Source organism: Podarcis cretensis, assembly GCF_951804945.1.
Source record: "Podarcis cretensis genome assembly, chromosome: 14".
Taxonomy (NCBI): domain Eukaryota; kingdom Metazoa; phylum Chordata; class Lepidosauria; order Squamata; family Lacertidae; genus Podarcis; species Podarcis cretensis.
In genome coordinates, this window is record NC_137183.1 from 52,748,864 (window position 1) to 52,764,101 (window position 15,238).

At 43.2% G+C, this 15,238-nt stretch overlaps 1 protein-coding gene across 2 annotated transcripts in view; it reads right to left on the reverse strand.

The window, feature by feature from the left end:
- IQCE (IQ motif containing E) overlaps window positions 1-15,238 on the reverse strand; it is a 36,912-nt gene that overhangs the window by 18,180 nt on the left and 3,494 nt on the right. For both annotated transcript variants that reach the window (XM_079953804.1, XM_079953805.1), the window contains exons 2-11: window positions 14,039-14,086; window positions 12,928-12,970; window positions 12,373-12,513; window positions 11,497-11,631; window positions 10,910-10,980; window positions 9,572-9,685; window positions 8,623-8,673; window positions 7,193-7,263; window positions 5,542-5,614; window positions 4,929-4,978 (exon numbers count right to left, since the gene is read on the reverse strand). In XM_079953804.1, the coding sequence (XP_079809930.1) occupies window positions 4,929-4,978; window positions 5,542-5,614; window positions 7,193-7,263; window positions 8,623-8,673; window positions 9,572-9,685; window positions 10,910-10,980; window positions 11,497-11,631; window positions 12,373-12,513; window positions 12,928-12,970; window positions 14,039-14,086 (797 nt within the window). The remainder of the gene's footprint in view (window positions 1-4,928; window positions 4,979-5,541; window positions 5,615-7,192; window positions 7,264-8,622; window positions 8,674-9,571; window positions 9,686-10,909; window positions 10,981-11,496; window positions 11,632-12,372; window positions 12,514-12,927; window positions 12,971-14,038; window positions 14,087-15,238) is intronic.

Here is a 15,238-nt window from a genome sequence, read left to right on the forward strand (position 1 = left end):
TCCCTTCCTGCTCCTCATGCTTGGAACAGCCTCCCAGAATACTGTACCTCCTTCTTCCTTCAAACTGTCCCTCAAAATGCCACCTTTCCACCCCAATTCCTTTGGAAATAAACAACAACTCTGGTCCTCACACTAGGAATAAATATTTGTAACTGTAGCAATAAGAGATTTCAACATGTTGGGGGGAATAATCATGTTAGCCTCCTTCCGCAGGAAGTCTTGCAGAACCTTAAAGACCAAAGCATCTATTATGCCATGAAAAGCTTCCATTCACTTCACGGGATGCCGGATGGAAGTCCACGAAAGCTTATGCTCCAAGACTCTGTTGAAATAGCTGAATGTCCTCCCCTCTTTACTCCAGACTCCATTTCCCTCCCAAGTCAAATTGTAGGGGTTAAATTCATTGGGGCAGGAGCCTGTCCTCTTGTACTGTGCAAAGCGCAGCACACATTGCTGGTAACAAGGGGCAGTATAGTGCAGTGGTTAGAGTGCTGGACTAGGGCCTAGGAGCCCAGGGTTCAGCTATGAAGCAAACTGGGTGATCACAATATCTCTCTGCCCAACATACTTCACAGGGTTGTTATGAGGATAACATGGGGAGGGGGAGAGCTATGTGCAGCTCCTAGGAGAAAAAGTGGCTATAAATGTCATATTATTATAACACAGTTCTTAATCCCCCCTTGTTCCAACAAAGTGTGGGAGCATAGGCGGGTGCAGCTGATGAATCTATTATTTACACCTGAGATAAGGACGCTGGTCCTAAAAGCCTCTCCCTTTCAGAGATTCAGTCTGGAATCCCCACCCTTGAATTTTTTCAATGGTCTTACTGTGATTTCAGTCAAATTAGCAGCATTCAAGACACAGAATAATGTTAATCTTACTCGACGTCTTCCCCACACTACCTTGAGCTCCACAATCCTCCAGTCTTCCTCTGATTGCACAGACCTCTCTCTCTCTCTCTTGCCTCTTCCTTCAGAACTTCCAACATTTTCTTCCTCCTCTGGATCTTTCACCTGATGTCTATAGTATCTGGGCAACTTTTAGAGTTAACGGTCTTTTTTTTCTAGGAACAGGAAGTCCTGCTAGCATTCACCTCCAATCGGACTCCCCAAACACTCAAGTTACAGAAGCACTCCTATTTACCAAGGGCTCAGGGTTTGAAAAAGGAACAGAAAAATAAGTGCTTATTCTACTTTCAAAACTATCTCCATTTCTCTTTCTTTCTCTGCTTCTGCATGTGGGTTTTAAGTGCTCTTCTCAAGACTGGGTTGGTTAGTTCTGCATTATTGTCCTCCCTCATTGCAAGAAGCAAAGCTACAGGGAACCAGGCAGAGGGCCTTCTCGGTGGTGGCGCCCACCCTGTGGAACGCCCTCCCACCAGATGTCAAAGAGATAAGCAACTACCTGACATTTAGAAGACATCTGAAGGCAGCCCTCTTCAGGGAAGTTTTTAATGTGTGACATTTTAATGTATTTTAAATCTTTGTTGGAAGCCACCCAGAGTGGCTGGAGAAATCCAGCCAGATGGGCAGGGGTACAAATAAAATAATAATAATAATAATAATAATAATAATAATAATAATTCACAATATCAAGGGCCAGATTATCTGTCTATCCCGGGGGTAGGCAACCTAAGACCGTAAGCCAGATGCGGTTCAATCACCTTCTAAATCTGGCCCGTGGACAGTCTGGGAATCAGCATGAGTAGAATGTGTCCTTTTATTTAAAATGCATCTCTGGGTTATTTCTGGGGCATAGGAATTCATTCACCCCCCCCCCAATATAGTCCAGCCTCCCACATGGTCTGAGGGACGGTGGACCAGCCCATGGTTGAAAAAGATTGCTGACCCCTGGTCCATCCAGTAAGAACACAACACAACACCTGGGTCAGACGGAAAGCCGGTCTAGTCCTGAATCGTGTTCCCACAGGTGAACCAGATGAGCAGGATAGCGTTTTTCTGCTCATATCCTTCAGCAACTGGAATTCAGAACTGGAGCTTCATTGCCTCCAGTACTGAAGACGACACAGCCTTATGACTTGTAGCTATTTGTCTAATCCTCTTTCAAAGCTATTCAGGCTGACAGCTATCACTACATGGCAACAAATTCGACTGCTTAACTATGCACTGTGGGCAATCATAGAATCAGAGAATTATATGGCATTGGAAGGGACCCTGAGGATCATCTTGTCCAACCCCCTTCAATGCAGGAATATGCAGCTGCCCCGTATGAGGATTGAACCTAGTAGTGTCTACTCGGACGGGCAGCAGCTTGGAAGGGTTTCCTTCTCCAGCACCTGCTGTCTGAGCCCTTGTAGGTGGAGAAGCTAGGGACTGGATCCAGGAGACATTTTGCATGCAAACTTGTAGTCTTATCACTAGGTTGGGGTCCCTTCTGGGTTAACCTAAAGTTCTGCATGCTGAATGCAGACTAAAAATCACCGCTAGATACTTCGGTTTGATTGAAGTGACAGCCCAGAACCTTAAGCCATTGATTTGCCCCCTTCAGGGAAGCTGGGATTGAGGCAGGACTCGGAGTTTGTATGCATGTGTCAGTATGTGTATTTGCAAGTGCTCAAGGTGAGATGTGAGGGAAGCGCAGAGAGGTGCTGCATGTATGTGTAGTGGGGAGATTATGCAAAGCTGGTAAGTGGATTTAGGTGGGGAGAACTGCAACCCGCTAGACTAAACCAAAGGAGTGGTAGAAATGTGGCATTTGAGGAAGAATCACATAACATGGATTTGAGAACCTTCATTCAGTGGAAAAAAGGATAAATGCTATTTCCACCACATTTATACAGAAGCCTTCACTTAATCTACCCTCTTTTGCAATGTGCTTTGGATCTGGGTGCAGGATGTGCACCCCGACCCCCCAGATCAACTAACCTGGGATAGTCCCAAACTTATTGGCGCAGATTAAAGTGGTACCTACTTGCTTATAGGCTTGTTGCAAGCATGGCATGTTTTTAACAATATTTAACTACCCTAAGGGTAGAGGGAGGAATAATTGTACAGGACTTGAGACTCTGCCCCAAACGCTGGAGGTGCTGCCCATGTCCTAGAGCAGGGGTAGCAAATCCAAGGCTCTCCAGATGTTGTTGGACTACAATTCCCATCATCCCTTGCTATTGGCCATGCTGCCTGGGGCTGATGGGAGCTGAGAGCCACAGGTTCCCCATGCTGGTCCTAGAGCTTCAATTGTTTCCAAGACATGGGTAGATTAAAATTTGTTTCCAATCTTTCTCTTTTCGTAAGCATGTGGACTGGAAACATGTATTTCTTTTTAACCAATGAAAAATGAGAACCTCAAGTTTCCACACCAATACTTATAATTAAGCCTGCAGAATACATAGAGAGCCCTGACTGTTGGATTATTTTTTGTTGGAAGGTATGTAATTTCCATGACACATTCACCTGAGAACGCTTAAATGATGAGATGACTACACAGAATCCTATCAATTTCTAAAGGCAGCCTTCTTTGGGGTCAGGACGAGGGATTATTTGCTGAAATTAAAGGCTATCTCAGAATTCTGCTTCACTGCTTTTGATTGTTTTCAAATGGTTTACAACTTGATGCTGCTATGAAATATATTTTCCTGTTCCATAGGAACATGTTCTTAAAATTTAACTTGATAATAATCCAGTGGAAAGGAAGTAGATAATTTCAAAATGGTTTAGCTACAGCCTGAAGTGCTTTCACTGGAGCTTGGAAAATAAGGTGCAGTAAAATCAATAGGGCTTATAGGATCAGGGAGGGTACTGACTTCAGTGTGACTTGAGCCTCAATATTAAAAGTAAATCCTACTTATTTCAGTGTACCCATTTCTACCTAAGCAGGTATCAAGGCTGCAGCCTTAAAAGGTAAAGGTAAAGGTACCCCTGCCCGTACGGGCTAGTCTTGACAGACTCTGGGGTTGTGCGCCCATCTCACTTAAGAGGCCAGGGGCCAGCGCTGTCCGGAGACACTTCCGGGTCACATGGCCAGCGTGACATCGCTGCTCTGGCCAGAGCCAGAGCCAGAGCCAGAGCCGCACACAGAAACGCCGTTTACCTTCCCGCTGGTAAGCGGTCCCTATTTATCTACTTGCACCCGGAGGTACTTTCGAACTGCTAGGTTGGCAGGCGCTGGGACCGAGCAGCGGGAGCGCACCCCGCCGCAGGGATTCGAACTGCCGACCTTTCGATCGGCAAGCCCTAGGCGCTGAGGCTTTAACCCACAGCACCACCTGCGTCCCTTAAGTACCTTAAATTTAATTGTCTCATGAGCTGGAATGCCAGCCAACCAACTAGGTTTTAGCCTTTAAAAGACCATTGTCTTGACTTAAGAGTAGTTTTCATAATATGAGGATGTGAATCTAAAACTGCAACGCAAAGGTCAGAAACTGCAGTTCTCTGCCTAATTTCACGAGACTCTTGAATTAATTTCAAAAGCCCTCTGCAAGTTCACACCTCTGACAAGAGTAACCTGTTCCTCTCCCCAGCAGCCCATTAAGTGGGAAGAAAGAGTAAGAGACAGCAAAGGGAATGTCAAAAAGAAAGAGAAGGGGCAGCCCCACCCACTATTGACTCTGGCCCCACCCACTTCCGGCTTCTGCTCCACCCCTTATTAGCATACAGCCCTTGGCAGATTACCTCAGAGATAAACTATTCGTCAGAAATATGGTTCCCCACCCCTGCTTTTCCTGGTGACATACCTTAGTAGGAAATACCTTCAACAAACTTCATTTTCTCTTTAGTTGGAAATAATGAAACATAGGTAGGACATGAAAGATCCATCGTTGGGGAAAGAAACCCAAAACAACGTCTAAGTGATGAGATTTTTTTTTAAAAGCTCTTAACATCTTCTCACTTCACTGCTATTAGTGAAGTATAAAAATTAGCGAGCAAAAACTTATACACATGCATACAGCCCCGAAGAAATAAACGTACTTTCGTTGCGCCGTCTTCGATTTTGCCAGTAGGGTTTGGAGTCGCTGGATCTGTAAAAGGATGGCTTGCGTTAGCAGGGAGACAGAGCAAGGACCAAGGTGCGAAGGAAGCGGCTTCATAAGCATTTGCTACCAAGTTGCATCAGGTGGGCGAAAAGGAGCGAAGGAGAGCAGGAAGATAGGATGGTGACACTCTGGTAACTAAGAAGTTGCACCGTGAAATCAACTAGGAAGCCTTGCAATTTTGCAGAGGGTTCCCAGAGCACAGCTCTGGCATCGTCTGTGGCCATCTAAGTTTGCATTGCCGTATCTGGGTGTGCATACCTCTCAGGTTGCACAATGCTTTTCTGGCACCCCTATATATCACAGCCCTAAGAAACTATTTGGGTTGCCTATGTAACGGAGAAGCATTTTCTCCATGGTGAAATTCTGTTGTAAGAAATGCATGAGATCCAGCAGCACGAACAATGGACACATTTACCCATCATTCATTGGGAGGGAAACATGGAGGGCCCATTTGGGACACAGAATCCAAACCTATGTTGGTTCCAGGTTTTTATTGAAATTTTCTAATTATGTTCTCCCCCTTTAGCACGAGCAAAAGAAAAATGTACCTCCTCGTAATAGGTCTGCAGGGCAATTTTCATTTCTTCCACATTAGTGCTTTTCACATCTGTCTGGAGTTTGCTTTTTAGGGATAGAAAACACACATTAGAAAAATAAAAGATGTAGAAACTGGCAGAACAGAAGAAGAGACATAAATTAACCATGAACATTTGTTAACGGTGAAGGCAGCAGGAATTCCTTTTTCGCCCCTTACTGTAAAACAAAATTATCACCAATAGTACTGATCATAACCAATGTTTCTGGTTGCTTTAAGAGGGCTTTTGGAAAATTTCCACCAACTGGCCTGTCATCTCCCTGGTCTAGTCTACTGACTTGCACTAGATTCTCGTAGACAATGTGCGAGGCCACCAGGCCACTCAGGCTGCCCTGAGGAACCAAAGCACATCACACTTGTAAGAGGATGTTCCCATTCATTTTTTTTTATATATATTAAATTTTTATTGAAATTTCCACAAATTTTTATCACGACAAACAAGACATTAACAAACAAAACATAACAATAAAAACAAACAACACATATAATTTCAACTCTTAATTTCTTATAACTTACTTTCCCGACTTCCTCGTACCTCCCCTTTCTGTATTCTCATGTCTAATTAATTTGTCAACAAATCCTTCCCTTACTTTCAACTTAATTTTAATAACACTCATTTTCTTTTAACTTAACCATTACCGCTATTAACCGCTAATTTTCTCATCCAGCGACAATCTAGCATTCATTAATTTTTGAATATTTCTTTAGATAGTCCTTAATTTTTTTCCAATCTTCTTCCGCCAGACAAATTTAGAAATAGAGGATGTTCCCATTCTTCTCCAGCAACTGCATTTTCATATAATTCATGGCTGCCAGAAATGGAGCAATCATTCGTGGGGCAATCTATATTTCAGCAGCATCAGAGAAAGTCCACTTGCTCCAGAACAGGATTGCTGTGGCCATAGCATCTGCCTCCGACACATAATGGTTTTGCCATCTCCCTCTGCCCAGCACAATACAATCTTCAACGCAAGCGCCATGCTTGGGAACCTTAGCATCGTAAGGACTGCCTCCTCCCCTATGAATGCTTAGAACTTCAACAGAGGCCCTGTTCTACAACCCACAAGTGGTTTTGCCATAGCAGGTGTGCAAGCAAGGCCTTCCCATTGGTGGCGTGTGCTGTGAAACCCTTTGCCCTGGAATGCCTAATTGGTCCCCCCCCCAGGACGAGATGCTGTTTTTTCAGGATGCTTTGGGCCTGTATGGTAACTATCTGTTTCAGATTGTGGGGAGGGGGCTGGTGTCATACGCACGTGGTGCCACAAAACCAGGAGGAGCCAAACATGGCGCCAGCACGGCTTCAATGGCTGGTGGCTCCTCCTCTCTGCCTCCTCCAGCTGCTACTGGGGGGGAGGGGATGGCTTCCCCCCCAAATTATGGGGCGGGGCAAAGGAGCTCAGCCCCTAGGAGATGGTGCCCCTGATCTGCTCGGTCCTTTCATGGGCTTCGCTCCTGGTTTAGCTCAATTTTGCTTGCTGGTATTGTCACCTATGTTTCCAACATGCTTTTGTAACTGATTTATTGCTAGCAACCTTGAACTTCTGCAAGGATGGAAAAGCAAGGTGAAAACTATTAAATGAACAAACAGATGGAATTTGGCATACTTAATAGTGTTGTCTTTCTCCTTGCACTGCTGCTCCAGTTTGAGGATCTTCTGCTTCAATCCATTGAGCATCTATCAAAGAGAAAGCACACAGGGCCGCTCCTGAAGCACACGTTGCCTAAGACATTGTGCGTACCCAAGTCACCATTTGTCTGCGCTGGCTACAAACCCATGAGAGGCAGGGCAGTCTCAGCAAAAGGCAGGTCAATATGAACCTCCTGAGACAAAGGGATCAACTGGGAATACAACAAAATAAAGGAAAGGAAAACAGAAACCACATTTCCCTCTTTCTATCAAAGTTCCCCAGCATCCTCTTCTCTAGGTGCTGTGTCTTGGTCTCATTATCTATTTTCCTGACCTTCGATACAACCTTTATGCTGTTGACCTTTAGCTCTGCTGTTCTTCACTCAACCTTTCCATTCCTCTCTTGCCTCAATCTCTGCTGCTTTCTTCACCACCTCTCATTGGACGGGTGCCCATTTCCCTCAAGCTTAGCTGTACTAAAATGGAGCTGTTTTCTTCTTGCTTATCAGCCCTTTTTAACCTCACATTGAATCTGGTTCTCTGTTTTCCTCCTCCCTTTTTTATTTTTTTTAAAAGCCAGTCTCTTCCTTTTTCTGCTGATGTCCAGGCTCTTGCCAGGTCTTGTCTTTTCAACCACTTAATACATCTGGCATTTTCTCTTTCCTTTTTACAGACATTGCCAACACTTTAATCCACCCTCTTATTATTTTCTCCTTTGATTATTGCAATTCTTCTCTTGCTGGTCTTCCTACGCCAACCCTTAGGCCACTTCACTCTACCATAACATGCTGCTGCTAGTTTGGTATTTTCTGTTTCAATCCTATTATTTTGTGCCATTCTCCTCGCTGGCTCCCCCCCCCCTTGCATTTACTGCTGAGCACCTTAATGTTCCTGCCCCACCTTCTTTCCCTAGATGCTTTTCCTTGGACCCTTTGCTCTGCTACTCTTCTAGTTTTGTCCCCCATTGCCTTCTCTATTCCCTGCCTGTTTCTCTCTGCATCTCCCCAGGACTCAAATTAGCCTTTCACCTGACACCCACCTCTCTTCCGCCTTAGAACATCCATTCATCCTGGCATATTCTGGCCTCTCCTGCCTACTTACTTGATTTTCCTCTTTAACGTTTCTTGTCTTTATTCTTTGGCTGCAAGCCTAGAGGAAGGTTCTGTGTTCATTTTTGTAGTGTGCTTTGCAATTCAGGGCAATTTAATAAACCGAGTTCCGAATCCAGATGCAAGCACATCCACATTAAAAACAAAAGAAAACCTTCTGGCATTTCACGAGCACTTTCACTTTGTGTACTGTAATACACAGTTTAGCCACTTGGTCACTCTACAAACCCAGTATGTTCTGGTCCACCAACGATTCTTAAGCTAGAAAGGAAGATAGGGAAAAGAGAAGGCACAATACCGAGCTGGTATCATTTTTCTGCTCTGTCCGCATCCAGCCAAATTCAGACCACTGTAAAAACAAGAACATTAACATTATTCACTATTCACAAGGTGTTTCATGAACCCAAGTGCTTTGCACAAGATAAAAAGTGAAGATGGACCTTTTTCATAGCAGTTCATGTCCTTTTATTGTGATCCTCACCAAAAAAAATTTATCCCCAACTTGCAGATTTGAGGGGAGTGGGGTGGCTGAGGCTAAAAATAGAAATTGGCTTGCCTAAGATCATCTAGTGAGATCACGGCAGAGGAAAAATTTGAACCAGGCACCTTCCTGGGTCAAAATTCAGCCACCATGCTTCTAGCTCTCACTGACAAACTTTCACTATGTTCCTCAAGCTGCCATCCTCCAGACTTTCTGGCTATAAATAGACCAAGGTATGGTCTGAGGGCACATAATGCAGCTCTCTTTGTGAAGCAAAGCAGGTCTGGTCACTGCCTGGATGAGACACTAGGTGTCTGCTGCCTTGAGTCCGATGGTGAAAGGAAGGTAGGAAGTGAAATAAATTTTTAAAGGACAAAAATGTACCCAGAGTTGTGCAACTGGAATCTTTAATTTTGTATTATTATTTTTTACAGAGCACCCATTATATCTTTTTGGGGTGTAAAGTTGTTTTTATTATTATTATTATTATTATTATTATTATTATTATTTCATTATATAATGTATCTAAAACAGTGAGCACCCATTACATCAAGGTGATTTACAACAGTAAAGCAGGCGTTTCTCTCTATCCTACAACTGTACAAAAACAAACAAACAAATACTACAGACAGACAATACTGTGCCTTTCTTGCCCCAGTTAGGAAGTATTTCCCTTGTCCTGTTTAGAAAACCAAGAGCGAAGTGAATAGATTCAAACATTCTCCCTTAACTGCATTTTTTTTTTACCCAGGAACGCACAACTCACCCTGGAGGGATCCAGCAGCTGTTCAATCTGTTTGTCCTTTCGGTTATTTTCCTCTTCGAGTCGCCGAAGCTTGGTTTTCATCCGATCTGCTTCACTTTTCTGGGCTTGTATTGTCTGTAACAAAGAGGGTTTATGTGCACTACTTGTGCTGACTTAAGAGGAGCACAGCCGGATCAGGCCCATGGCCCATCTAGTGTAAGGTTACCAGATTTTTTTCAATGAATCCAGGGACACTTTTCAACTTCATTTGAATTCAGTGGATTTTGTCAGGGGACTGATTTGTAAATCCGGGGACTGTCCCCAGGAAACGGGGACGCCTGGTAACCTTAATCTAGTCCAGCATCCTGTTCTCACAGCAATCTCCGCTCCTGCAGTTTCCAGCCACTGGCATTCACAGCCACACTGCCTCTGACAGTGGAGCCAGAACATCCATTCCAACAAATTTCTCCTTGTAGCTCCATGGTAAATAAACATTGGTGACATTCTTCCTTTTGCATTTGCTTGTTGTTGTTTTTTTACAAATGCAAAACAGAACTGCCAGCCCCCAGATCTCAAAAATCAGAACACAACAAACTAACAGAGAGAGTAGATGAAGCAATAAACCCCCCCACAATTCTTCACCCAGGCTCCCTGCCCTGCGCAGCATCCTTCCCCCATTCCCACAGCTCCATCTCGCTTCCTCCACTGTGCCAGAAGGCCTTCCATGCCACCAGGGAATGGGAAACTGGAGATGATGTGCTAAATGACAAGGCAGTGGAATTCAGAATATTAGGTCAAGGAATACGAAAGTAGAAGGCAAACAGGAAGGGAAGGTAGTGCAGCCAAAACAGGGACCCTGGGTGGGAAACCCAGCCAGATGGGCGGGGTATAAATAATAATAATAATAATAATAATAATAATAATAATAATAATAATAATAATTGGAGCCCAATTACTATCCCCTCCTGGAAATCCTGCCAGCAGCTGTTCAGTTCCTGAGCAGATACTCCCTAGAGATTTGAAGATTTCTTTGCATCCATTAAGACCAAACTCCTCGCCCCCCATTACAACTGAGAGTCTTCAGAAACTGCATTTTGCATGGTGCAGAGACAGAGGCATCAAGTCAAGACATACTTGTTTTGTCAGGCCTATGAAAATGGCTGAAGTAAGACCTAAGGTGCTGCTGGATTTCCTTTTGACTTTGCTTAAAAACAAAACAACCTACTTCATGTATATTGTCGATTTTCTGATCACTGTACTAGTGCATGCATTTTATAAAATATTGCGTACCACCCTGGACACCTTTGGGTTGAAAGGTGCAGTCGAAAAAAATAAATATGTAGAGTTTGTCATTCATACCTTCTTTAATTCAATTATCTCATCATACATATCTTCTTTTTCTTTGTAGTCTGGAGTTCCAGGGATGTAGCCTGGAAAAGAACATCCCCAAATAAATAAATGGGAGCCGAAAGGAATGGTAGAAATATTCCAAGACTGCAGTGACTTCCTGTCCATTATAAAAACCCCAGAAAACAACAGAGACAGTTGATTTTTACAATTTGTGCAAGTTTAAAAAGATGCACCTGTTGCAAACTCACTGGAGCATTTACCTTTAATTAAAATCGTATACCACTGATATTTGCTATTGCACCTGGACTTATTGTCATTGAAAGTTTACTAAGAATGTTTTAGTTGAGATTCCTGCCTTGCAGGGAGTTGGACTAGATGACCCTCGGGGGCCCTTCCAACTCTACAATCCTTTGATTCTAAGAATTTATCTATGTCACAAGTTTATTGATGGGCACCGCAGGACCAAAACAGATTTTCCTTGCTTCAGAAGTCTTTGAAAGCACACAAAGGTTTTCTCAAGGTTAAGCTACTCTGAAATGCAACCTGTTCGCTATTACGGATCGTCCTAAAGCTGCTATTCCCTTTTTGTGACTCACCACTGCTGGCAGAGCGAGCGTGTTTTGGCTTCTTCATGCCCAAAGCTTCCTTCAGATACTCTGGTGTGCTGCCAGGGAGAGCGGTCAGCATAGGACCCACGTCAGGGTCCGACTTCGTCTGGTTCATCCAAGCACCTAGTGAAAGGGCAAGGGGAGAACGCAGCAGAGTTGGCTGCACACATATCTGAATTGCTGTAGAAAGACAAAAGCAGCACAGCCCAGGAGGTGTGAAGGTTGTGAAGTGGCTGCCATGTTAGCAGTGCTGAAAGAGTGGCAAGATGGAAAGGATTTGCTGAAATATCTAATTGAACTAGAATACAAAAAAGGGAGGTGTGAGGAGGTCAAGGAAACAAGCAGATGAAAAATAAGTTATGGGAAGGTTTGACTTGTGTTTTTTTTCTCCTTTTTCTTAATTGTTGGCATTTTTCTGTTTTTTTTTTTTTGGGTCTGTATGTATCTATGGTGATGTATTGTTTTGTTTTTTCTTGTTTAATTTAGTGTTTTCTTTTTGTAACCTTTAAAACTGGAATAAATATATTTTATTTTATTTTTTAAAAAAGAGTGGCAAGTCACAGTAACCGGACAAAGCAACGTGTAATCTACATGCGGCAAGAACAGAGCTGGCAGAGGTGATGTGTCATCCTATGGTGAAGCAACTGATATTCAAAGGTAACAGAAGAACCCCTAGGTCACTTGGGAGGAGCCCATTGGCAGCTCCTCCCAGAAAGTGGGACAGGGCTGGCAGGAGCTCCTCCCACCTCGGATACTCTTTTTTACCTTCACGGCATGGGAAAGAGATATATTGCCCTTGTTCCCACATCTCAAAGATTATGCAGTAAGAAGCTTGTAGAAGGAACTGATTTTGAATGTGGATACCTTGCTTGAACGATCCGTGCCACAGCTGCCTTGATGCTTTAACCAAGGGGATTTCAAAGTGCTTACTGTCTGTGCCCTTCAAGGTTCTCAGAAATCCAGCCTTTTTAGAATGGAAACATGTGCTAGAGGTGTATGGAGACTCTGAGGCAAGAAAAAAACCCCTGTCAGTGCTATGGATTAAAACTGCAGCAACAACAAACTTCTAACATTTCATCTGCGTAAAGCTGCAAAGGATGTATAAACTAATTGCCTTAGAATTGCTACTTGGATATAGGAGGCTATTGTTCAGAGTAATGTACATATAATGAGAAATATGTAAACCACAAGATAATAAAAGTCTGAATTTCTTAGCCAGGTAAGAAAGCAGCCAGTAATATTTATCTTAAAGCTTATCTTCCTATCTTAAAGCTTTTTTGGAGAGACCATTCAATTCCCTATCCCAGCACTCTCAGACTCTCCTCCCCATTGCACTAAAGCATATTTCATGCTAGAGAGCGACAATCAGATGTCACATTGTCATTAGGTGGTTTCAGGGAAAGGTCTAGTCATGCTTACTTGGTGATTTTGGAGGCTTGCGAGATGTTTTCTTCTTCAGTTTCTGAAAAAAATATTTATTTGGCACTGAAATTCACCAATTTCATTGGTTTGGAATAACATGATGGCTACAAACAGTATATTTATTTTCTGAGCAGGGAACAACAGTGTCACTTCCATTATACATATGTAGAAAGTGGGGTTCTAATTAGCCAGCCAGGTTTACTAAAGTTCCAAAACTTTATCAACAAATCGCTAACCTGAAAGCTGAAATTTTTATCAAAATAAGTCAATAAAATAGGAATAGGGAACTTGCGGCCCTTCAGATGATGCTGGACTCAGGAGCTGTTGTTGTCCAATAACAGCTGAAGCACCACATGCTCCCTCCCTGTGTAATAAACAAGACAATATCTTACAGTGCTGTAAAAGTAAAAAATCTAATTTTGTTCCTTGTCCAGGTTTCTCAATTAAACTTCCATATTACAGTAGCATTACACACACACACACACACACACACACCCCAGGGACAAAGTAAAGCCCACTTATTTTTGTAAAAAAGGCTCACTACTAACAGCTTCTTATATATTAGCAACTACTACTAGAACAATGAATGCTGCAGATTTGGGATTAGTGGAGTGGTCCAGAGAAATACCCAGATGAGTCCAGAATTGTTGCCTGGAAACAAACAGTCACAATAGATGAAGCAAATTCACACCTACATGCCTGATATTAAGTTTGCTGCTGGGGGGGAAAACTACCACACTATATAACAGGAGAAAATTCCTCCCAAGGTGTTTTAAAAACTCAAGATGACCTGCATTAATATCACCATGCTGTACACAAATCAGTCCAAATGGAATATTATGAATACTGTTATGAAACTAACCATAGTTGGTTTAAAACCAGGATCCCTTTATATGGCCATGAGGCTAAGCTGGGATTCCTTAAAAATGAAACAAAACTCTGTCAAAAGTTTTGCTTTAGGTCACGGGGAGGAAGGCAAGTGCCAGCCTGACAATCTGGCTTGCTCTGGGCTCATCCACAGAGCGCTTGAGCCTGGTTTACCATTGTAGCGCAGTCACTGAAAGGGTATGTAAAGTGTACAGAAAGAGAACATTCTTGTAAAACTCACCGTTTCTGTGTCAGATTCAAACGTCATTGCAGAAAGACTGTCCTCTGCCTGCAGGATAAAAATGCATACGTATAGGACTTTTTTTGCATGCGCACCTGCGGCTTTCTAGATACTGTTGGACTCCAACCCCCACCAGGCCCAGCCAGCATCTCCATGCTCAGGGATTATGGGAGCTGTAGTCCAGCAATTTCTGATCGGCCCTGGGTTCCCTATCCCTGAACTTCTTCGTAATGTCCTGGCATCATTCAGAGGCACCAGATTTCAACTTAAATCTGCTTGCATGAATTACCAGGAGAGCTGTGGAAATACATGACACAATGTATTAGTAAGGGGGGTGGGGTAGGATTTAGTCTCATTTCCCAATATTTTTTTTTTAATTTCCTTTAAAAATAGTGTTGTCCCCCACCTGTTTTTTGCAAATAGGTCACTCTCTAAGGAAGTACTTTGCAGTTCATTTCTGCTGATGCTTTCACCAATACTTACAAGCCCCACCAGTCTGGTCCTTAGGTTAGATCTAGATTTCGCTTTGTGTGAAAGGCAGAATTGCGGCGGCGGCGGGGTGGGGGGGAGTCTAGGCTGGTATTTACAGCCTGGATAGCGGCATGAAGAGATAAACTGGCTTCCTGGTGGCTCACTGCAGGCAGACACGGGCCACACAGCACATCACAGAGTTTTTAATTTCCTGAAGTCCCATTCTTCAAGGCATACTGGCAGATTATTTTTTTTGCTATCCTTCAGGCATCTGATCTCAGGCTATATCTCCCTCCTATCCAATTTGCCCTGCAATGTTAGTGAGTGATCAGACTGCGAAAGAGGCAAGGACCGCAGAGCTTGAAGGCAGATGGATAACCACCTCCAGGAGAGTGGAGCATAGGCAGAAATTTCTAAGAGCTGGTCTCTCCCATTACCTGGGAGGAATTAAATGAAAGAGATATAAATCTCAAGAGACAGTGATGGAACAACTTTCAGAAGAAGATTTCAATTGTGCTAATGCTAAGAACAGAAAACACAGCAATCTGCACGTCACAGATAGCTTAGACAGAAGAACTAAGGGTGTGTTTGACTGGTTTAAGCAGCAGATTAATCAACTGAAACTTTAGGCGATGCCTCTATTTTATAGTGGTCAGGAAATTTTAATCCATGGAGTTATAAATTATGCCTATGGGGACATTTTACTTCTAATAAACATTACAATAACAA